This window comes from Artibeus jamaicensis, unplaced genomic scaffold (assembly GCF_021234435.1).
Source record: "Artibeus jamaicensis isolate MK-2021 breed Jamaican fruit bat unplaced genomic scaffold, CSHL_Jam_final contig_1526, whole genome shotgun sequence".
Classification (NCBI taxonomy): domain Eukaryota; kingdom Metazoa; phylum Chordata; class Mammalia; order Chiroptera; family Phyllostomidae; genus Artibeus; species Artibeus jamaicensis.
In genome coordinates this window covers 598,684-620,576 of record NW_026521297.1, presented here as the reverse complement: position 1 = coordinate 620,576, position 21,893 = coordinate 598,684, and the positions used below count along the sequence as shown (strand labels likewise).

General features: G+C 53.2%; 1 protein-coding gene across 1 annotated transcript in view; it reads right to left on the bottom strand.

The window, feature by feature from the left end:
* Positions 1 to 21,042, bottom strand: part of ZC3H4 (zinc finger CCCH-type containing 4) — a 39,162-nt gene extending 18,120 nt beyond the window's left edge. The window contains exons 1-6 of the mRNA XM_053668352.1: positions 20,620 to 21,042; positions 20,340 to 20,496; positions 4,895 to 5,114; positions 4,475 to 4,585; positions 2,393 to 2,615; positions 536 to 687 (exon numbers count right to left, since the gene is read on the bottom strand). Coding sequence (XP_053524327.1) covers positions 536 to 687; positions 2,393 to 2,615; positions 4,475 to 4,585; positions 4,895 to 5,114; positions 20,340 to 20,491 — 858 coding nt within the window. The 5' untranslated portion in view covers positions 20,492 to 20,496; positions 20,620 to 21,042. The remainder of the gene's footprint in view (positions 1 to 535; positions 688 to 2,392; positions 2,616 to 4,474; positions 4,586 to 4,894; positions 5,115 to 20,339; positions 20,497 to 20,619) is intronic.
* Between the last annotated feature and the right edge of the window lie 851 nt (positions 21,043 to 21,893).

The window sequence follows — 21,893 nt, the reverse complement described above, 5'->3', positions numbered from 1 at the left end:
CGTCAGACTCAGAAGACCAGGTAAGCAGCCCGAGCCTCCGGCCTGTGCCCCTCCTCACCTCACCGCAGCCCGAGTGGTGGGTAGTCCTAGTTTTTACTACAACTACCCCGGGCCGCTCCGCTAGGGCACCTCCGTGCCCCACGGGCAGCCGTAACAAGGCACAGAAAGGCCTCGGCAGGCAGAGCACAGAGCGTGGCAGCTCTCCTCTGGGAGAGGGTGTGCGTGCGCAGGCTCGTGAATAAATGAGCCCTCCCCCACTTCCGAAAAGGCCTACAGTAGTTCGGGGCACACTCGGGAACCCTGTCTCCAAGGACGGGCACTGAGTCGCTGGGACAGCAGTGAGAAAATGACGTCATTTGCGCAGCTTGCCCTTCAGTATGTTTTCAATTTGAACCCTACGAAGGTTTGTCTCAATTCCAAAGTCACACATGAACATTTAAAACATGCAGATCTTTCCCCGTAAGTCTCACAGGCTGCCCCAACAACTCATGCAGCCCCCCAGCCACTCCCACCCCTGGACGGGAGGAAACCTTACATCCATCTCATCATCGTAAAAGTCATCTTCATCCTCCGGGTGGTCTCCCATGGAGCCCCTGCCCCTGCCTCGGCTGCCCCGGCCCATGCCACGGCCTCGAGAACCTCCTCGGCTTCCTCGGCCTCGGTAGCCCCTGCCACGGCCTCGGCTGCCTGCAGAGCAATTCAGAGAGTGAGTGTGACAGCGGGAGCGGGCCCCACCAAGGAGAGAAACTGACCCATCGTTTGCCCCTGAGATCAATCATTTCATCCTGATCCTCCTCCTCCAGGAAGCCTTCCCAGCTCTCCCGGGCAGAGGATCAGCTCCCCTGGTCCCCTGGACGAGCATGCCTCGGGCCTGTGGGCACGTGACTGCTGCACTGTTCCCTTCCCACTGTTTGACACAGCAGCCACCAGCCACCTGTGGCTGTTGAGAACCAGCACCTCCCAAACTAAGAGATGCTGTAAGTGTAGAGCATATCTAGATTTCAAAGACTTAGTTAAAAAAAAAAAAAAGGAATGTAAAATATCACATTTACTTTGCTTACTTATGCTTACATATTGTGATAAGATCTGGACTGTATTAGGTGAATAAAATATATCATTAAAATTAATGTCACTTATTTGCTTTTAGTATTTTTTAAAAGATTTAATTTATTGCCCTGGCTGGTGTAGCTCAGTGGATTGAGCACGGGACTGCGAACCAAAAGATCCCAGTTCAATTCCCAGTCAGGGCACAGGCCTGGGTTGCAGGCCAGTTCCCAGCAGGGGACATATGAGAGGCAACCACACATTAATGTTTCTCTCCCTCTCTCCTTCCCTTCCCCTCTAAAGATAAATTAAAAAAAAAAAAGGTTTATTTTATTTTAACTTTTTTAAAGGAAGAAAGGTCTGTTTTCCTTTGAATTTTTCAAAAATATTTATTTTTTGAGAGAGGGTAAGGGAGAAAGAAAGAGAGGGAGAGAAACGTCAATGTGTGGTTGCCCCTCAGCACCCCCTACTGGGGACCTGGCCCACAACCCAGGCACACGCCCTGACTGAGAACTGAACTGGCGACCCTTGGTTCCCAGGCCGGCACTCAATCCACTGAGCCCCACCAGCGAGGGCTGTGTTTCCTTTTTAACGTGAACACTAGAAAACTTCAAATTACATGGTGGCTTACAATCTACCTCCACTGAACGGCGCTAGTGTAGAATCTGCAAAGGGCAGGGCCTGCACAGGGAGGTGTTTGTGAAGACTTCTTAAAGGAAGAAGGGCTGAATGGCCACTCGAATAACAAGCTGGGCCTTAGGCGGGGCTGAGCTGGAAGGTCCTGGAAGCCCCCTTGGGGTGGGAAATCTCACTGGCACAAAGATGGTTCTAAGAGGCCAGACCAGGTCTCCGACTCTGCCCTCCCCCACCCTCCTCCTAACGGCCACAGTTCAAAGTTCAGAGGTGTGGCAGTCCCTTGGGCTGCAGCCACACCTTGTCAGGTGATAAGAGCTGGGAGGATGGGGGAGGAGGCCACTATGGGTTGAGGCAGCCAGCTGTCAGTTACTGTGGCCCTGAGGTGAGAAGCTGCCCCTTTCTCTCCCCTCACAGCTAACCATGAGATGAATCCCCCTCTCCCTGCCTCATCCCAGCCTGGCTCCATCCCAGACAGGGCCTCAGCACCGATCCCTCTTCTTAGGTGCCTAACTCCCCAAAACCTCCCCTTCTGTGCTTCTCTCAGCCCTAAAGGTCTGTGCATCTCTTCTCCTGGGCTTGGGGCTTGGTGAGCACTGAGTCGGTCAGGCCTGCCTGGCTCTGCACCACTCCTCCAGCCTGCCCCCCGCCCCCCCCACACACACCCCAGGTCCACTTAGACGCCCTGGAAAGGAGCGGAGCGGCAGGGTCTCACCTCGGCCCCGGCTGCTGCCCTCCTTGGCGCGCCGGTACTGGTTCAGCTCTTTGGTGAAGTCATCATAGTCCTCCTTGCCCATGTCCTCTTCCTCGTCACCCTCATACTCCCCGTACTGCTCATTCTCGTAGTCTTCGTACACGCTGTAGCCCTTGCTGTCCATCTTGGAGTAGGACTTCTTGGGCATGGACGTGGTGTGCGACGGGGGGTACTGCTGGTGGGACTGACCGAGAGAGGATGGTGAGCAGGCCGCAGGGCCGTGGGTGCAGACCAGCCCGATCCCCACTGTTCCCTGATCTGACACATCTGTCTGGGTGTCTCGGCTCTCCCTGGGGAGAGCTGCCGGCCCCCAGCCACTCTAGGGACCGGTTCCCCTGAATGGGATCTGGGCAGTAGGCCCTTTTGTTTCTGTTCTTTGGACGGGCCACGGCTCAAAAGAAAACTGCGAAACACAGACCCCACGATCCCTGGAGAACCAGGGAGAAAAGAAAGGGGGCTCTTTCCCAGGGTTACAGCGCGATCTCAGTTGGTGGGGGGCCTGGTAGGCAAGAAGGATGCTCCTCAGTCAGAATTTTCTGGGGCCTTGGAATTCAATTAATGACTTGTTTGGCAACCCAACTAGAAAGCTATTTTATGTTATTTACTTTAGTGAGAGGAAAAGGGAGGGAGAAAGAGGAGAGAAACACCATCCCATTGCCTCTCACAAGCACCCCAACCAGGGACCGAACCTGCACCGTAGGTATGTCTCTGACCAGGAATTGAGCCGGTGACCGTTTACTGTGTGGGAGACGCCCAACCAACTGAGCCTCGCTGGTCAGGGCTAGAAAGCCACTTTAAATGACGCTTTTCCAAACAAAACGTGCTAGTGCCAAGAGATACTGGCTGAAGTTAAGTATATATAAATGGAAGCCACCAAAACATCCTCAGGCAGCGAATGGATAAACAAACTGTGGCACGTCCAGGCAATGGCGCGTTTCCCACGCCGCAGAGAGAGGAAACGAGCTATGGAGCTACGAAAGGACCCAGTGGAACTGTGGACACACACCGCTCATTGGAAACTGCCCGACTGAGAAGGCAACACACCACGTGAGCCCAACCCCGTGACATCCTGGAAAAGGCTCCACTACAAGACAGTAAAAACACCCGTGGTCGCTGGAAGCTCGAGGGAGCGAGGGGATTTTTAGGGAACTGAAACTATTTCATATGATAGTGCATGGTGAGTACGTAACTTTATGCAGCTGTCAAAACCCAAGGAACTGTGAAACCCTAACGGAGAGCTGTGGACTCAAATAGTGGTAATGCGTCAGTATTAGCTCATCAGCTACGACAAACACGCCGCTTCAATGCAAGACATTTGTAGCAGCAGAAAGGGGGTGGGTGCGTGAGGAACTGTACGCTCTGCTCAGTTTCTTATAAACCCCCAAAATGCTCTAAAAATAGTCTCTTAATATAAAGCAACCCATACGTATTATAAAAAAGAGAGAAAATACAAATCGTAGGAAGACAGACACACACACAAGTACTTTAGCAGACCTTAAAAGGCCTCAACGCCCGGTTCCCAAGTAAAGGTCATGGCGTTGCCTCCCTTCCCAGCCTCCCTCAGGTTTAAAGTCTGAATCTACATTAGTAGATCAATGTCAGTTGTATCTTACAATAAACTGTTTGTAATGATGGATGATGCTGAGTCACATGACCCCTGGGACCTACTTGCTTTGAAAGCATTTTTTATCAAAAGTTGAAAATCTACATTGGTGTTCTTTCTCACCAGTTTTGCTGGGGGAATCAGTGTGCACACTGAACAAATAATTTAACTTCATGTTTAAGGTCAGAGCTACAGTGTAATGTACTCTTGTTAACTACTTCATTCCCTTGCCAATATACAAAAAACTCATTTCTGAACAGTGGAAAACTGTCAGCTATGACAGGGATAGATCATCATCTTCCTTGGCAACAGGAGACACACGCCAAGGCCACAGGGGGAGGCGGCCTTGAGCACTGCCGACAGCATGGCTTTGCAGAGGGCGAAGCGCTCGGTGGACACGGCAGCTTTGCTCCCCGGAGCCCCGCCCCGCAGCCACTCACCGGCGCGTACGGGGGGCTGTACTCTCTGTATTTGCGGTGCCCCTTCTCGCTGGGGCTGAAGTCCGAGTCGTCAGAGAAGTCGGAGAAGTCATCGCTGGAAGACGCGTGGCGCTGCAATGACAGGGGGTGGCTCAGGGACTGCGCGGCAGGCGGGCCGCTCCGGCAGAGTCCGCCCGCACACGAGCACTGCTGGAGTGTGTGGGGGGGCGGCTCTGTGCTCTCCAGGGAATACCTCGCCCAGGGGCTCTGAGTGCCAATGGGGCCGGAGCTACCAACTCTTTTAAAAAAGGTCTTTGAGCAGTTTGGGGAAGGGAAAACATTATTAAGGGTATTCTTTGGCCTGACAAGACAAGTTAGGCCCCAGGGGCTCTCCAGCCAGGTTCAAGGCCAGGCCTAGGGCCCTGAACCCTGCAGACCTACTTTGTGCTTAGATTTCCTCCTCTTCTTCGATCTCCTCTTCTCTTTCTCCCGCTCTTTCTTCCTCTTCCGCTTCAGTCTCCTGTGAGACTTCTCCTCGTCCGAATCGCTGTGGTGCTTGTCCCCCTTGTCCTTCCGGCCCCTCTCTGGCCCCCCAGCGGTGTCCTGGGTCTCCTCTGCTCCGTCATCTTCCAGTTCACCTTCCTCCAGCTCACCATCCTCCCTACAAACCAACCCCAAAGCCAACATGAACACAGGCGGAGAGGAGGCCGCCAAGGGCCGTGGGCTGGCCAAGGCTGACAGGAACTGAGCGCCTGGCTGCTGCAAACCAGACGTGTAACCCCCACTAGAGGCCCTGGGGGGGAGTGGGGTCCACTGCCTCCCGTCCGACCCCGTCCTCCTCCCGAAGGACTGCACCTGCTCCTAGCAACCCTGCTGGGGGCCGGGGAAGGGGACAGGGACCGACCCTGCTGGAACTGTATTTCCCCAACTGTTCCCGAGGACTGGAACTCTAAGAAGAAAAGTGACGAGGCTCTGTGGTCAGATGAATTGAGGGAATTCCCCCCCTGGGGGAATCACGACACCTAATGTTGGGACAGCAGTTCCCAGAAGTCCGACAGTCAAGAAACCCCGTATGGCTCGGCCTCAGGGCACCTCTGAAATTCACTTGACCACAGACACTGCCTCTCTTGGGGAAAACGGACCAGCACCCCTCCCAGCGTGCGTGGCCTAGGCTCACCACCTGGCCCCAGGCCTGTGGATGTGTCCTGTGAGCTAAGGGCAGCAGCCATGCACAGTGGTGAGAAGGCCTTGGCTCTGCACCGGGTCCCGGGGCCCCACCCACAGGCAGGCCCGAGGACACCAGAGCCTCGCCAGGCCCACTAGTGGACAGGCTCTGGGGTCCGACCCACACGGTCAGCTCCACGGCTCTGGGCTGGAGGCAGAGGAGACTGCATGGCTAAAAGGGGTGAGGAGAAGGGTCCGGGGCTCAGACCCCTCCTGAGGCCTTCCTGTGAGGGCAGTCAGAGCGCCTGCAGGAGGGCCTGCCCCACCTGTGGCTCAGCCTGGTTTCCAACCCGACCTGCCTCACCTCTGGGCACCCCTCCTGGCTCCCAGGCCTGGATTTCTGACTTTGTCAGCTCCCTTAAGTACCTGCCCCCCCCCCCCCGTGCAATTCCCACCACGAAGAGCTGCCATCGGGACCCTAAACATCTACATGTTGGTGGGGTGGGGTGGGGTGGGGGGACAAACAGGGTTGAGAAAGGAGCAGCTGGGAAAAGAACCCAACTTTTTAGCCAAACCCACAGACACAGTGCTCACAGGTACAAAAGCTGGTTTTAAACATAAACAAAAATTTAAAAAACGTAAAACATTCCCCAAGTTCCTCATGTACAACCATGGAAAAAGTACGTGAGGGCTTAAAAAATGCCTAACCAATTGCCAAGGACCCAAACCGAAGATAAGGAAGAGAACCAGGATAAACCCGGGACCCAGAAGGCTAAGGCCGGGGAACGGCTCCAGGCAGAGAGGCTGCGGCCACTTGCACGGGCTGGCAGTCAGTGTGGGAACAAGCTCACAGGCAGCCGGCTTTGTGGGGAGACAACAGACTGACCACTTCTCCGAGGACCCCTCGGGGCCTCACTGCGCCACCCGCCTTGGCTGCCTTGGTACTGCTCCCTGAACGCCAAGACCTTCAAGAGGAGCCATGTAAACTCCATTAACTCGCATTCCCAATTCAAAGGGGTCACAGCCTGAAACCCAGTGGTCCGGCCCCCGAGATGCCCCAGCAGAGGTCAAAGGCAGCTCTCAAAAGCAGGATGCAGGACACAAAACTCTTGATGTTTCAAAGGAAATACTGCAGAGAGGTGACCGTGAGGGTTTCGTGCTGTTTACTTGCACAGGGCCGGGCTGTCCTGGGCTGCCCTCACAGGAAGACGCCCGGCAAACCCCGGAGAAGGCAGCATTCCTGACAAGTGAGGCACCTTCCGGCGCGGGTGCGGCCCACAGAAAGAGGGGTGGCACCAAGCAGAGCTCTCAGGGGACACAGGCAATCCTGCTGGCATGGCCTCACCCACAATAAAAGTGCCACCTGACTGGGGAAACTGGTTTGGGTGAGCTTGCCGACCCAAGGGAGAAGCTGTTATTCTACGGCACAGCAAATTCCTGCTGCCTTAAGTTGTGGAAGACACTGGCGGGGTGGCTACTAGAGACAAGCTGTGTGCCCGAGGGGAACGCTGGGGCGGGCCAGGGGGCCACACCGCAGGAGAAAGACCAGGAGAGGCAGAGACACAGTGGAGCTGGGGGAGGCCCAGAGACAGACCGGAGAGGCAGAGGCTGGTACCCGTGAAGAAACTGTGAAGAGCTGCACTCTTGACAGTTTAGCCTGGAGAGGAAAGAGCTGAGAAGGACGTCCTCACAGAATCCCGGGACATGGGTGCAGGGAGCGCATGGGACAGGAACTGCCTGGGCCCCCAGGAGTCCGGATGAGAGACATAAAGCCCAAGACTGCCCACAGCAAAGGACCCTCCTGGAACCAGGAGCACCGCCAGAGCAGAAGGGACAGTGCCATCCCCCTCGCATTTCAACACAAGGGGAAGTATGTGAAGGGCCTCGTCGAGGTCAGAGAGCCAGGGATGACATGAAAAAAAGCCAGGACTGACTTGTCTCCTGGCTCTGAGCCCACTGTTCTTCCTACTTAATGAGGGCAGAAAAGGGAAGGGGGGAGACCACGTATTCACTGCCTCCTTGAGGCCACAAACACCTCTGAGCATCTTCTCTGTGCTAGGTTCCTGAGCACCTCCTTTTCTGCACTGTCCTCATAGGAAAAGGTACAAATGACAAGAAATCGAGCCACTGTGATACAGGGCCCAGGCAGCTGAGCCAGCGTGGCAGCACCCCACGGCATGGCCGGAGGTCTTGCCCACCGTCAGCTGAGGCCTCCGTCCCTGTCCTGCCGCTGCACCCGGGCCTGGACCCACGTACTGGCTGCTCTACATCTAACACTGGGGGGGGGGGGCCCACAGGAAACGCCTGAGCAACTCCACAGCCTGCGCCATCACCAAGAACGACTGCAGAGGAAAGCCCTTCATTCCGGAGGACTTAGCAAGGCGAGTCCACCCCACAAAGACTTTCAGCCAAAGAAGAGTTCTCTGCATTATCTGTATTAACAGCCCCATCACACCTGGGCTCAGTGGGAATCTACCATACGACTGTTCACACAGCTTTTTACAAAACGGGAAGCTAATACCTGAAACTTTTTCCTTCCAGTCGGGAGAAACCAAAATAAATAAATAAATAAATAAAGTATTTTAAAAAATCTCTGGTGATTTATGGAGTGGAACAGGGTACTGGAGGGGACACTGGGAAGGTGGCGTCCAACTGACCACTGCACACTCTCAGTGACACCTCTCAAACTCCTCGGAGCCCTGGGCCAACCTCTGCTCTGCTCACCTAGGGGGTGCCCTCTGCTACCGCTGGGGAGTCCCAGCTACATGCCCAGCATGGGCACGGGGCCTGTTTCCTTCAGACTCTCCAACAGGAAGAAAACCCAGCCGGCTGGGATGGAGGGCAGGAGCGCTGCAGGCCACAGACAGGACCGCACAGAGGCAGGCCCCACAAAACGGCAACCAGGTCTCAGCGGTGCCACTTCACAGGCCGCCGGCAAAGCCCGTGTCAGAGCGGGATTAAGTGCCGAGGGAGCATGCTTAATAGACTGTGACATAATCCCCCAAGAAAAGTCAGGGAAGCCCCACCGCGGGAATCGTTTCAATCAAGACCTGCCCGGCCCTCTTGAGACCAGCGTGCGGGAGAAGCCCTGCGGCGTCCGCCTGGGCAGAGACCGCTGGATTCCCAGAGCGGTGAGTGCCCGGGGACGACAGCTGCGCCAGGGCCGGCCTGCCAGAGCTGACGGGGCAGCGAACCAGCCATGCTGGGCGACCAACTTGGAACAGGCCCTGGGAGGAAGTGGGGGGAGGCCAACCTCTTGCCTAGTCAGCTCTGCCTTTTGCCTCCTGAACTAAGCTTCTGGGGCATTTAACTTTCCATTCGCTGAGCTGGTGATAGCCAGCTCCTCCTCTTGGGTCAGGTCACAGAACAGTCTGGACGCCCGTCCTAAAGCATGCCACTATTCAGCCAACTCCCAAGGACACAGGAGCATGCTGGGCTCATCACATACCAGGGGCTTGAAAGAAACAGCACTTTTACCAAGTTTCCAAGTAGGCTGGTCCCACCCACCAGCCTACACGGTTGGGCATGGGCTTTTCTCTGCTGACTGAGAGACACCACTAGCTCCCTCTATTCCCTAGAGTATGCTCTCAGCACACAGAACCACAGCCTTGGACTTCTCATCTGCAGAATGGGATAACTATAGCATCTCGAAGGCTTGTGAGGATTGAAGGAGAAAATATGGATAAAGCCCTTGACGGGGAGGCAGGCACAAAGTGCCAGACAAACAGTAGCTACTGGTTCTAAGAACCAGGATTGAGTGCGGGTCTGTGAACCAAAAAGGGTCACGGGACCGACTCCCAGGCAGGGCACATGCCTGGGTTGCGGGCCAGGTCCCCCAGTAAGGGGCGCACCAGAGGCAACCACACATTTGACATTTCTCTCTTTTTCCTCCTCCCTTCTCCTCTCTAAAAATAAATAAAATCATAAGAGAGAGAGAGAAAAAAAAGAACCAGCTAGCATGAGTGTACCTCTGCATAGATAACCCTAAACTTCCTGGCTGAATGCTCACTGGGGGAGCATTTTCTCAGCCAAGGCTACAGCCAACTCCCCTTAGGCACCACTGCCAACAGCTGGCCGACAAGGTCCCCCTTCTCTAGATCCGACCCTGCAAACGTCCGCTCCCAGCAAATCCTGATGAAACTGACAAACGCACATCTCGCCTTCCTCGGCACTAATCTAGGTGGCACCAGAAAGCAACCCTGTGGCCGACCACAGGGAGAGCTGAGCCCCAGGCAGGAGGGACAAAGGCGCCTTAGAGAAACAAAGCTTGGCAACATGGAAATCCTCTGGACAAGAGCTGGATGGTAGCTGAAAAGGGCCTGCGTTTGTGGATCGACCTGGTTTACAAAAAAATAAAAAGAAAAAAGAAAGGAAGAAGGAAGGGAAGAAAGAAGAAAAAAGAGAGAGAGAGAAATAACAAAGGAGGAAAGATGGACACTCATGGGAGCAGTGACTATTACCTGAAGACCATGAGCACCCCTGACAAGAGGTGGCTAGGTTAGTGTGAAGGTCGGGGTTATGATCGTTAACTGCCCAAACTCTCAACAAATTGCCTGAGTAGGCTCTGAATGATCCATTAACTAGGGACAAAATTACAAAAATTACAAGAAAGCTCCGCCTCTTCAAATGTTTGAGGACAGGCCTAAATGCAGAAGTCCGGGAGCCCTGACTCCCACCAGGGGGACAGCCCTTTACTAGGAGCGAAGGCTTTCCTTTAGAAAATCGGCTCAGGGCTTGTCCTGCAGAAAGCCCCGGCACCTTCGCTCAATTTGGGACATGAAGCAGCCCCAGGGAGGGGAACCTCACTGAGGGATTTTCAGAGGCAGAAATTCTCGAAATAAACCTCTGGGCCTCGCACGTGTTTTTTCAGTGTCCTTACAACCTAGGTTCATCGACCAGAAATCAAGGGCAAATGGCTCTGTGTCTCCCTCTCCCTCAACATTCTCAACTGTGGTCATAACTGGCTCTGTGACATGGCACCATTTCCATGGTAACGTGCTCACACCACGGACACCACCTGGGCTGCGAGCACAGGCCCATGACAGAAGAGAAGCCCAACCACCAGCACCCCCAACGTCTCAATTCAACACAAGGAGGCTCAGAGCCTGCCCCCGCCAGGACCCGGATGTGGACATGCCTACTGCCAGAAGTCAATGCGGGGGAAATCGGAGAGATCTGAACCTGAACTGGGTATCTGAGATACTAAGTAATTACTGTTAATTTTGTTAGGTATGATTATGGTTTTGTGGTTTTGTTAAAAAAAAAAATCTTTAAGTTAGAGAGTCATACCAAAGAATTTACAGGTGAAATGAGGCAAGATCTGTGATCTGCTTTAAAATATGCAGGGGAGGTGGGTGTGGGGGAGAAGAGCCAAAACTGGCTGATATTTATGTGTGTTGAAACTGGGCGATGGGCACAGGGTAATCTACGACACTGTTTTCTTTTCTCTTGGCTATGTTAGAAAATTCCCCTAAGAAGAAGTTAAAAAAGCCAAAAAGATGCCCTAAGTAGAGACAATCTCAGCAAGGTGAAGAGAGAGTTGTGAAGTCCCTAAAAGGGTAATTTCCCAGCCCCGAGCTGGAGCCCAGGGTGGGGGGGGCCCCAGCCCTCCTCACCTCTCTGCCCTGGTTTTCTTAACTACAACACCTGGCTAGGTACCTCAGGGTCTTATCAAGTCCAAGTGCAGTCGTTAAGTATTCATTCCGAACATTCTGCAGCAGCAACTCCCATGCGGGCACCAGGCTGCTGAGCTTCTCTCCACTTCTACTCAACTCTCACTGAAACCCGTTCACACACCTGTTCGGAAGTGATTCACTAGTTGTCCGTCTTACAGAAAAGGCTCAGAAATGGAACAAAATTTTGACTATAGGATCAAAGCAGGAAGAAGCAGAACCGAAACCTGAATCTAGGACTTTCCAACCCCATGTCCAGCTCTTAACTGTGCCATTCAATGGAATTTACCAGAAGGAGAGTCATTTACCCATCAAGCCAACTCAGAACAGCTCCTCCCCTAAAATTTGTGAGTTGGAAACAAGAAGACATACGTATGAAAAACAGTATCCCAAGAACTGCCCAAATGAGGCGCGAAGACACTGGCCGAGGTCCTTAAATGCTCTGTGCCCCTCATATGAGCTGTGAAGGGAGGGAAGAGCGGGGACCTCCAGGACGGATGGAGCACGTGCGGGAAGGGCTCCCCGAGACCACATGTGGCCAGGGTGTGGCACCAACCTAGCCCGGGACAAATGCTTCAGAGTAAAAACTACCCATATGCAAAGACACGCGACAAACAGGGCCCTTCCAACAATGAGTGAGGGGAACTGGGGCATTAAAAAAATCTGACCAAAGACACTCGGAAAGTTCAGAGAGTAAGAAGCACACAGAAAGGCCCATGGAGACCTAGTGAGAAACCACCTGGGACTTATCCCAAATGGACAGGAAACCATGAGCATTTGAGGGAAAGAAATCCAAGGTCCCCTAAACACTAGGAGGAGTGCTCCACCCCCAAGGGTGCACCCACACTGGGGTCCATCCAAGCACCCAAACCACTTGAACAGAATGTTTTTGCAGGGCTGCACACAAAGCTGACCGAGGGAAAACCTGGCCTGTCCCAAGAATCTCACAGAGGCAGAGTGTCATAGTCTTTGCCCAGGCAGCTTTTCTTCCACTCTCGCCCCTGCAAACAGCTCCTGTGCTCAACAGTTCTCCCTCCAATCCAAGTTTCTCCTGTCAATCAACCTCTGAAATCTGCTTCTCAGCAACAAAGAGTTTCTGAGCCTTCTCACGCCAACCACGCTTGAGATTGCTTAAAGCTGGGAAGACGCTGGTTTCCATCCAAGGACAAACAGGTCTGTTATTCCAGACAGGAAAATCTAATGGATTAAGTTGTGTTCCAACTAAGACCTCTCCTTGTTCATACATAACTCTTTCAGAGGAATCAATCCGGCTCCATTCAGCCAAGACAAAGTATTAATCTTTTATTCTTAAAAGACACCTGGCCCGGGACTCCGCACACCACTAAAGAGTTCCTCATGAAAACTGCGGTTGGTTCTCTGAAAGGGAACTTGACACGAAGTTCCAACAAACTAGCAGCTGCAGTTGCTACAGATCTGACTTCACCCTCACACCCTTCCCACTGGCCAAAAGCGCAGGAGCATCCAGCAAATAACAGCTAGACAGGTTCGGCAGATGCACACACCTGATTCCCACGGCGAATATGGTGACACTGTTAGCTGTGGGGCCACCCCATGTTGCCGCACGGACGTTCACACCGACACAGACTAGAAGGGAACAGAACCTGCCCCCCATTGACAGAGTCACCCCGAAGGAATGGAGAGATCCGTGATCATCCCAGCTGGTACAATCATGAATTGTCTCAAAACCAGCTCATAACTGATGCCAAGGGAAAGCACTGTATACCTATTAAAATATGGCATGACTGAAAAAAATAAAGTACATTTTAAATCTTTAAAAAAAAAACCCTGCAATTATCTGCATGCAACTATTTGTTAATTTCTGGTCACCCGTGGCCTGCTGGCAGTCACCCCAAGTTTCCCTGCACCCCAAGGGTGCAGCACAGGGCCAGGTACAGCCTGGGGGTGGGGTGCTCAGGACAGTGTATATTCTACACACACGCAGCATCAACCTCAGCACCCCAGACCTTCTTTGTCAATTTCACCAACAGAGACGTGGAACCATTTTGGGGACCATTTCCCTGGCGGCAGCCTGAATCACTTAAAACTGGTATGTTTACTGGGGCTTCCTGACAGGCCAGAGGTTGGCTGACGACAAACCATCTATGATCACTGTAACAACCAAAGAGATGAGTGTGGCTGCCAGCCGCGCCCTCCCGCCCCAGAATGCAGCCTGCTGCGAATGCGGTTCCCGGGACTGTTCTGGTGCCCTGAGCAATGGCAGGGCCTGGAATCCCAAGGAAACCTAAGCCCTGGTGTCCGTTAGGAAAATGAGGAGGGCACTATTCCAAGCCACCTGCAACAGACATGCAGCCAAGTAACACTCGCCTCCCAGCCCAGCTCCCTTAAGTCAGGCCATGCAGGGATGTTAGCTGAGATCCACTTCTACACTGGGCTTCAAGCATCTCCAGTTACTCCTAATGAATGGAAATCCCTTCAATTTAAAGGCTCGAAAGCCCAGGCTCGGGCATCTACTTCCACTGGAAGGAGTGGAACCCAGGGTGATGGAGACACAGCCGGTCCCGGAGGGGTGGTAGCACACCCTACTGGCTTTGGGGCCAATCTTTAAAGATTCTTTCCTGCCACCCCCAGCACCACAACAAAAGTGATGACCACAACTGCAGACAAGCACTCGTCAATGAATGGACTTCACATCTTTCTCACGGCTGCACAACTGCAGGCTGGGAAACACTCTATCAGATAGATACCCGACAGCATATGGGTTTACAGCTCAGTCCTGGGTACAGGAGGCCAGGGTGCTAACTCTGCCCCTACACCCACTACTAGTTCGGTGACCTTGGACAAGTGACTTCAGCTGTTTTCAGTTTCTCAGCACAGAGCTGACATGAACCAATACAGAAGTGCTCAGAAGGCCCCTGGCAGGTAATCTTTGACCTCCACAGGACAGTTGGGCACTGTCAAACTTTTGGGAAGGCCAGGAAACTGACTTAGAAGATGAACAACTCTGGTCTGTCCGATCGCCGCATCCATGGCCGTCCAGCACTCCCCACCCTCTGTCTACCAAAAGGGGGCTGACCCTGGTGCTGCAAGACAGACAGCATCCTACTGTGTTAAGCTTTATGTCCCTGGGGTTTCTGGGACCCCCCAGAGAGGGACAACAGGGACAAGGAAACCAGGTGCTGACAGGTTGCTGCTGAGCCAAGACTTTCTGACGGTCTGCCTGTGTGATCTAGCCACTGAGTCTAACCTAAACGCTCATTCTTAAGGCCTCTACCTTGCAGCTGGGTATCGGGAGCTGCAGAAGTTGCAGCAACTCCCTACCATGGCCAGAAGCTGCAGAAGGCAGGCAGACATGGGAAGGAAATACGAGGCCCAGTAAAGGCCTCACCAACCTCTGCCCGACTCTAAATAAAGTCTTCAGGAGAGAAGGGTTGCTGGCGCACGCCAAAAACTTTTCTGCTCCAAGAAAATCACGGGACAAGTCTGGCTGCTGAATGAGCCAACAAAACCTCCACTGACTCAGCCAAATTCCCAGGTCTGGAGCTGGGACAGACAGGACTCGTTTCTCTGAGAGGCTCGGGAGAGGGCGAAGGACTGGCTGGCTTCAGGTGATGCGACTAGTTAGCAGTGGGGCAGGTGGGAGGGCCCTGCCTCCCCAGTTCCCAGCAGGCCTACCAAGGCTGACTCAGACCCCAAGTGCGAAAGATGAACACAGGAAGGCAGTCAGCATAAGCCTGAGACAGCATGGCTGTTCTGGCATCTATAATGAGGACATTATGCAATCGAGAAATGCCTTAAGATGGCTTCCCCTTGGTTTCAACCCCAACAGACTCCTTGCAATTGAATAAGCCGACCAGAAACCAACCAAGTAAAAGATAAGTGGAACTTCCTTCAGAAATACAGATGTTGTTCTTACTTCTGTTTATAGGCCAGATTATAAATGCCACTTAGAACTTTTCTACAGTAAGGGCAGCAGGGAGAGAAAGAAACCAAGACCCACTGAGTGCCAGGAGTCGTGTGAGTGTCCCGCACATGCCCACCCCACCGCTACGACCCTGTGTGTATGGGGGGGGGCATCACCGTCAGCGCCCACCGCATGCTGCAGGCAGGGCCCGGCTGGAGCACAAGCTCATCTGCCTCCCGAGCCCACACTGCTCCGTCACATGCTGTTGCCCCCGCAGTGTTCAGAAGATGTCACCACTTGCCTTACAAATAGGGAGCTGAGTCACCAATTTACACGCATTTGAAATGACAAAATAAATACCAGATCCTCTTCCATCCAGAGCAATCTGACCAGCAATCTACACATAACCTGTGTTCTGCTAAAAAAGTTATTCCAGCGGCAGGATGCGACGGAGCTCGTTTAGCCATCAACTGACCAAGTCCGGAATTTATTTAAAAACTGAGCGTGGAACCCCCTTATCGTTACTAAGTGAATGAAAAGCCCGCACGCTGTCTCCGAGACTGCCCTTGGCGGACCACCACAAGCAAGAGAGGTCTGCCGCCAAGACAAGGCTGCGGTTCACAAGGCCGACTCGGTGCGCAATCAGGCTCCCCCACCTCCACTTCTCTGAGTGAACTTCATAAGCCGCCCCGACAGCCAGGCAGCCTTTCCGCTCTTCCCCTTGGATCTTAATTACGAAACCAGCCTCTCTCTAACCATCTATTCCGACGGAATCCTGCCACCTATGAGCCGGCTGCTGCCGCAGGCCCTTGAATCAGCTTACTAAACACCAAGTGCTAGAAATTCAGAAACCTTCCTCTTCTCTCCTTACTGTGTCGGCAACGTTGCCATGGCACAGGCAAGTGCGTAGCTCGGGTACAAACCCAGCCATTTCACTCAGCGCTGAATTAGTTTCTGTCACTCCACCTCCTACCCTGGGTCAGAACCAGTCACTCTGGTACGCACAGATACCGTCCACAGGGACCAAAATTAGATTGTCTGGAACATAAGACATCCGCAGAGGCCTGGAAACACTTCCAGTAGCAATTTGCACCATAGAGGTATTCGCTGCAACTGGATCTGGCCTACAGCAGATGGTTCTAGGACTTGACAGCCGCAAGAATGTTAGCAGAATAAGGCAACCCTCAGACATCCATGTTTCTCCTTATCAGCGAAGGGAAAAGATCTAAGAGAAAGGAGCGGAGGTGGAGGCATTATTGAATACACACTCCTGAACCAGCCCAAGGTGACACTGTCCATATTCAACTGGACAGAAACAAACTCAGAAGCAACCACTCATCTCTAACAGCTGGTAAAGCCCTCATTTCCACAGGTGCAAAACAATTTTCCCTTGGGATCGACCTTCCTGGCGAATGAAAAGCCACCTTTGTGGCTTTCGAAAATAGCTCTAAGTTAAAAGAAAAGAATTCTGGCTTTCCAAGCATTAAAAATTGAAACCTTCAGAGCACATCGAAACCCCATCTGGGAGACAGGACAGACTGTGAATTAGAAAGCCCTTTTGGGGAATCCTATTTTTTCTTTTGAAGAATACATTTGAAGGGATTAAGAAAAAAATTAGGGGCTTTAGGAACCAGAATATCCATGTTTTCCTGGTCACAACTGATTTTGTTTCTACTGGGAGATTTCTATTTGCTTTTCAAACTCTCCCCAGAGGATATGAAAATTTAAACATTACAAGTGTATGAGAGTTGCTGTTAAATCAGGGATTCTGAGTGACACCCTTTTTTTGTTGTTTGTTTTTTGCACCATCCATTAATGTGAATTTTAACTAATACTGGTACATCAGTTTTGGGGAGAAAAAAGGCAGTACTGTGACATTTCAAAAACAAAGGCTACCAAAATAGTCTGATATAATTACTGGGGTTTCTCGGATTTGACACATGAGATTCCTTTGAGAACAAAAAACAAAACAAAAACAAAACAATAAACCCTTGTGTTGATATGCCTGAGCACTTTTTAAATGTCTAGGGCAATATTTTTTAAATTCAATGATTGCTCAAATTTTCACTGACCAAAGAAACCCCATTCCATTAACATTTCAAAGCAGTTATTAAATTAGGGTCGCTCAAGTTAATAGCTCCTGAAACTTGGAAGGTCCATCTGTTAGCACCCAGGCTCTGCATCTGGCCCCTGGAGAAGGAATTTCGCAGAGGGGAAACTTTAAATGCAATTCCTTTCCGGCTGACCCTGCACGCTGGAGAGTGTGTTCAGTTTGTGCTTCAGACTTTTTTTTTTTTTTTTGCAGGATACTGGACTGTGCGGACACTCCTTCCTCCCACAACTGACTTTATACACTAAGATCACCACTTCCCAGCGGTGGCGAACACATGGAGAGGAAGAACAAGTAGCCTGCTGGATTGTAATTCAAAGGCAATTTCCACGTTTCCTCATTCGAACGTGGGGGAACTTTTTCTCCTTTCAGAAGAAAACAAAAAGGAGACAGGATCTTTTGGAAGTGGAAGGAGGGCTGTGTGTTAAAAAGCTTTCTCTAACAAAGTGTCAGGGGCCAAAAGTGGACAAGAGGGAAAGCGAAACTTCAACGTGTTTTTTTTTTTTTTTTTTGTCTTTTAACAGGAGAACTTATGCTTGTAAAACACATCAGAAGTACAGTGTTTGGGTCTGCAAGTCATTTCTGTTGGCTGTTCTTTTTTTTTCCTTGTACTCGGAGAGGGGCACTGAGAGCCGAAGGCGGTGTTCTCTCCACCATGACTGGGCATGTAACGCGTTTGTATCAACTTTTCACGGGCAGGCGTGTGCTTTCCAACAAAGAAGAGTGGAGACAAGGAGAGGAGAGTGGGTATTGACACACTTTACCCATTTTGTGCTTCAACGGTACTTTACAAATGACTTGCTTAATTTAAACGTCCATCACCGTAAGAGACACTGGGGTAAAAGAAAATGGGAGCTACTTGAACCACAATCTTTTTTTTTTGGGGGGGGAGTGGGGCAGAGCCTGAACTTGAATGTAAGTATCATAAACCAAATTCAGTGACCTTGTCTCCTACAAATGGACTTGAAGGATCCACTTTCTTCCAAGACCAAGGCTGGAGACAAAGCAATGAATTGAAATGACAAGAGGGGACACCAAGGGCTGGAAAACGTGGGCCTTTTACAGAGGTTTTTGTCACGTTACAGTAGCACACTTTTTTTTTCCTTGGAGAAAACTGTGTACGTCAAATTTTAAACATTAAACACTGAAAGGATGTGCAAGTCGAAAAGGGCTCAACAGGGTTAGAATCCTGATTTGAACATCAAAAGTCACTCTCTCAAGCATCACTTTGGTCTACAGGCGAGGAGGAAGGCAGGCAGGAAAGGGACAAAAAGAGGGAGATAATTGAATTACTCAATAAAAGAGGCTACTTACCATCCCAACCCACTGTAAGACATACACTTCTGACATAAGAGAACTCCTTAGAGGTCGAATAAAGCCTGTAAGCACCTTTGAGTAATGTACCTGTCCCCAAGAGGGGCCCGGAAGCCCAACGTGGGTTTAGCGGAACAGACCTTTGCTAATCTGTTTATTTCCTGGAACTGGAGTCAGGCTGCGATGGGCTGCGATTCCCAGGACGATACATTTAATTAGAACGAAACAGAACAAAACAAAAAAAGATTGTTGTAAAAGCTCACCAAACTGCTGCACTTGTGTCTCTGAATGTGGGTGGCATTTCTTTTAAAAGGCAAAGTATGGTCTGTGAAGGAGAAAGGGAAAAGGGGAGGTGGGAGTGGGGAGAAGGGGCTATGGTGCCTGGCAGGGAAGCCCTAGCTAAGACCCCTGCCTGAGGGCGGGGAGGGGGTCAACGACTCCCCAGCCAGGACAGCGACGGGGCAGCCATCTGCCCTGCGCGTTCTCTTCCCCTCCCCGCCCCGGGCTCCCTCCAAGACTCGCTTTCCTGCCAGTTGAAACCCTCCTTCCATGTCTAGCTACCGCTTCCCCTGCGCCACCAGGGAAGGGTGGGCGAACCCTGCACCCTAACCTCGTGCTGAGGCAGGGGAAACGCAGCCCCAACCTCGCCCTGAAACGCGCTGGACTGGTCCCTTTATCACGCTCCAGAGAAGGGTGTGGGGCGAGCCCATTTCGCAATTAATAAACGCGAGGGGGGGCGCTCCCTTTCAACCCCTGCCAAGGCACAAGAAAGCCTCGTTTTTCTCTTCCGGAAGGGATGGTGCCGTATTCTAGCCCGAAAGAGGAGGGAACCCCAGAAAAGGGGACCAACTTGCTGTCCTCTCTATGGCAGGAGAACCAAACCTCTCCCGCTCCCCTCCCCCCCCCAAAACCGCATCACCTACCTAAAAAAAGCGAGAAGACCCTTCCCCTTAAGGAAAAACAAGGGAAGGGTCTCCTCCAAAAGAGACAGGGGCTTCCATCAAGGGGGCTAGAGATCCTCCACCTTTTTTTGCCCTCTAGAGAGTAGCTAGGAAACACCTCCCTCCAAAAAAAGAATACTGCAGAAGAGCCCCCACCCAAGGACCACCCCCCCAGTAGGAGGATGGAGAAAGAACTGAACGAACCCCCACTTCCTGCCTCCTAAGAAAGCTAGGATACCATTCCAAGTAGGGCAGGGCACACCTCCCCCAGGAGAAAGGATACTGCCGGGGGCTGGGAGACCCCCAACTCCAAACCCCAAGAGCGGGGCTGTTGTTCGAGATCTCCCCCGAAAAAGGGTCCGGGGGGCCCCTCCCCCTCCCTGAAGCCGGGCGACCGGCAGGCGGGTCCGTGGCTGCCAGGTCCGGGCGCAGGGGCAGCCTGGACCCCCCGTGGGCCTCCGCAGCGCCCCCCGGCGCCCCCTCCCCAGGGCGGGCAGGCGGGCGCGGGGGGTCCGGGGGGCGCCTCCTCACCTTCCCCTCAGCATGGCGCCCAAAAAAGACAGAGCGAGTGCGAGGGAGAGCGGGCGAACGCCGCGAGGGGGGGGAAACGCATGAGGCCAGGAGAGAAAGCAAGCGAGAAAGAGCGAGCGAGCGAGAGACACCCACCGACCCCGCCCTTCCTCCTCCTCCTCCTCCTCCTCCTCCTCCTCTGCGGCCCGGCCCAACATGGCGGCCGCCCCCCTTCCTCCTCCTCCTCTTCCTCCCCCCGGGGACGCTACCCCGGCCGGGCCGGGGGCCTGACCTGTCGTCAGGGAGCGGGAGGCGGTGGAGGAGGTGCGGGGTAGCCGGGCAGGCGTCGGGGGAACACGGAGGAGGCGAAGGCGTTGATGGCGGCGATGGCGGCGGCGGCGATTCTGATGGCGGCGGCGGGGGGGTCCCGGGCGCGGCCTCCATAGTTCCTTTGGGGGGGAGGGGATGTTAATGCACGAAAAAGGACTGCTTGGGCGTGGCGGGAGGGGCACACTTCAGCTCTGAGGGCTCCTGATAGGAATAGGTATATATTTTTTCGGTTTCGGAATCACCTCTGCGCCGACCTCCACGTAAGCCGCGCGGCCTAGGCCTCGGCGGGCCGCTCGCCGCCTGCTTTCTTCGCAGCCCGCTCCTGGGGTCAATCGCTCACGGGCAAGGGGCCCTCATTGGGGCGAGAGCCCCCCCCCACACGCACACCCGCGGGCCCGGGAGTGGGACACCCGGGGTACACGGACACTGGTGGGTGGTTGGGTGTAATTAGCGCGGGCCGCGCGCGATGGAGCAAGCGATGGGGAAAGGGGGAAGAGGAGAGCGAGCGAGGGGGGTTAAGAAAAAAGGATTTCAGGGAGAGAGAAACGGGCCGACTGTCTTGTCTGTCTGCCCGCCCTCGGTGCCCTGGCTGTCCGGCCCGCGCCGCAGTCAGAAATTCACACAAAATGGCGGCGTGGCCTGGACAGGCTGGGAGGCTAAGGCGGGAGGAAGGGTGAGGTGGGAGGGGGAACTGAGAGGCGGAGGCGGTGTCACGTGAAGGAGAGGGGGTACGGGCCACTCTCCCGAAGGGCGGCGGAAAGAGCCGAGAGAAGAGAGTAAGGCCGAGGGGAGTCGGCAAAAGCCGAACAGAGCAGAGCTGGAGACGGGGAGGGGCGGGAAGAGCCGAAGGTGCTGATGAGGGCACAGCTAGGGAGAAAAGTGGGCGGTCCCAAGGGGCCGGAAATAGCCGAAGCGGATCGGGCCTGGGAAACAAGGAACTAAGGTGATCCGAAAAGAGCCGAAGTCGGCGTCGAGGTGGGTGGCAGAAGGCGGAAACAGCCGACAGAGGCCGCGCGCGGATAATGAGATTTAGAAGGAAGGAGCTGAAGGGCAGGCTAGGGAGGCGATTAAATAAGAGAGTAAACGATTTTGAGTAATTCACTTGAGAGGATGCGGAAAGAAACGAAGATTACTAGCTCGAGGGTAGGCGGGAAGAGGAGAAAGTTTTAGATGGAAGGATGGGAGGGAAGGATTTCGGGCTGCGGAGAGAAAAAATAACCTAAAGCCGGAGGCCGAGTGCTGGAGTTGTAGGTTTCCGGAGAATGGGAGGATGGAGCCAGGCAGGCGGGCAGATGATGTCATTAGGGACCTCGGTCAGTGACTTCATCCCGGGGCGGTGCAAAAGGGGCGGGCTTTGGTGGAGTTTAAGAACCTGATGCCTGGTAGGTGGAAGTCTCTCAAATGCTGTACTTGAAAGCCTTAGCCGGGTTCGTATAAGAACGTAAAATCCTCCGACCCTCACGACTAAACTCAGAAGCGGTACTATTATTCCCATTTAATTGGTGCAGATGGAACC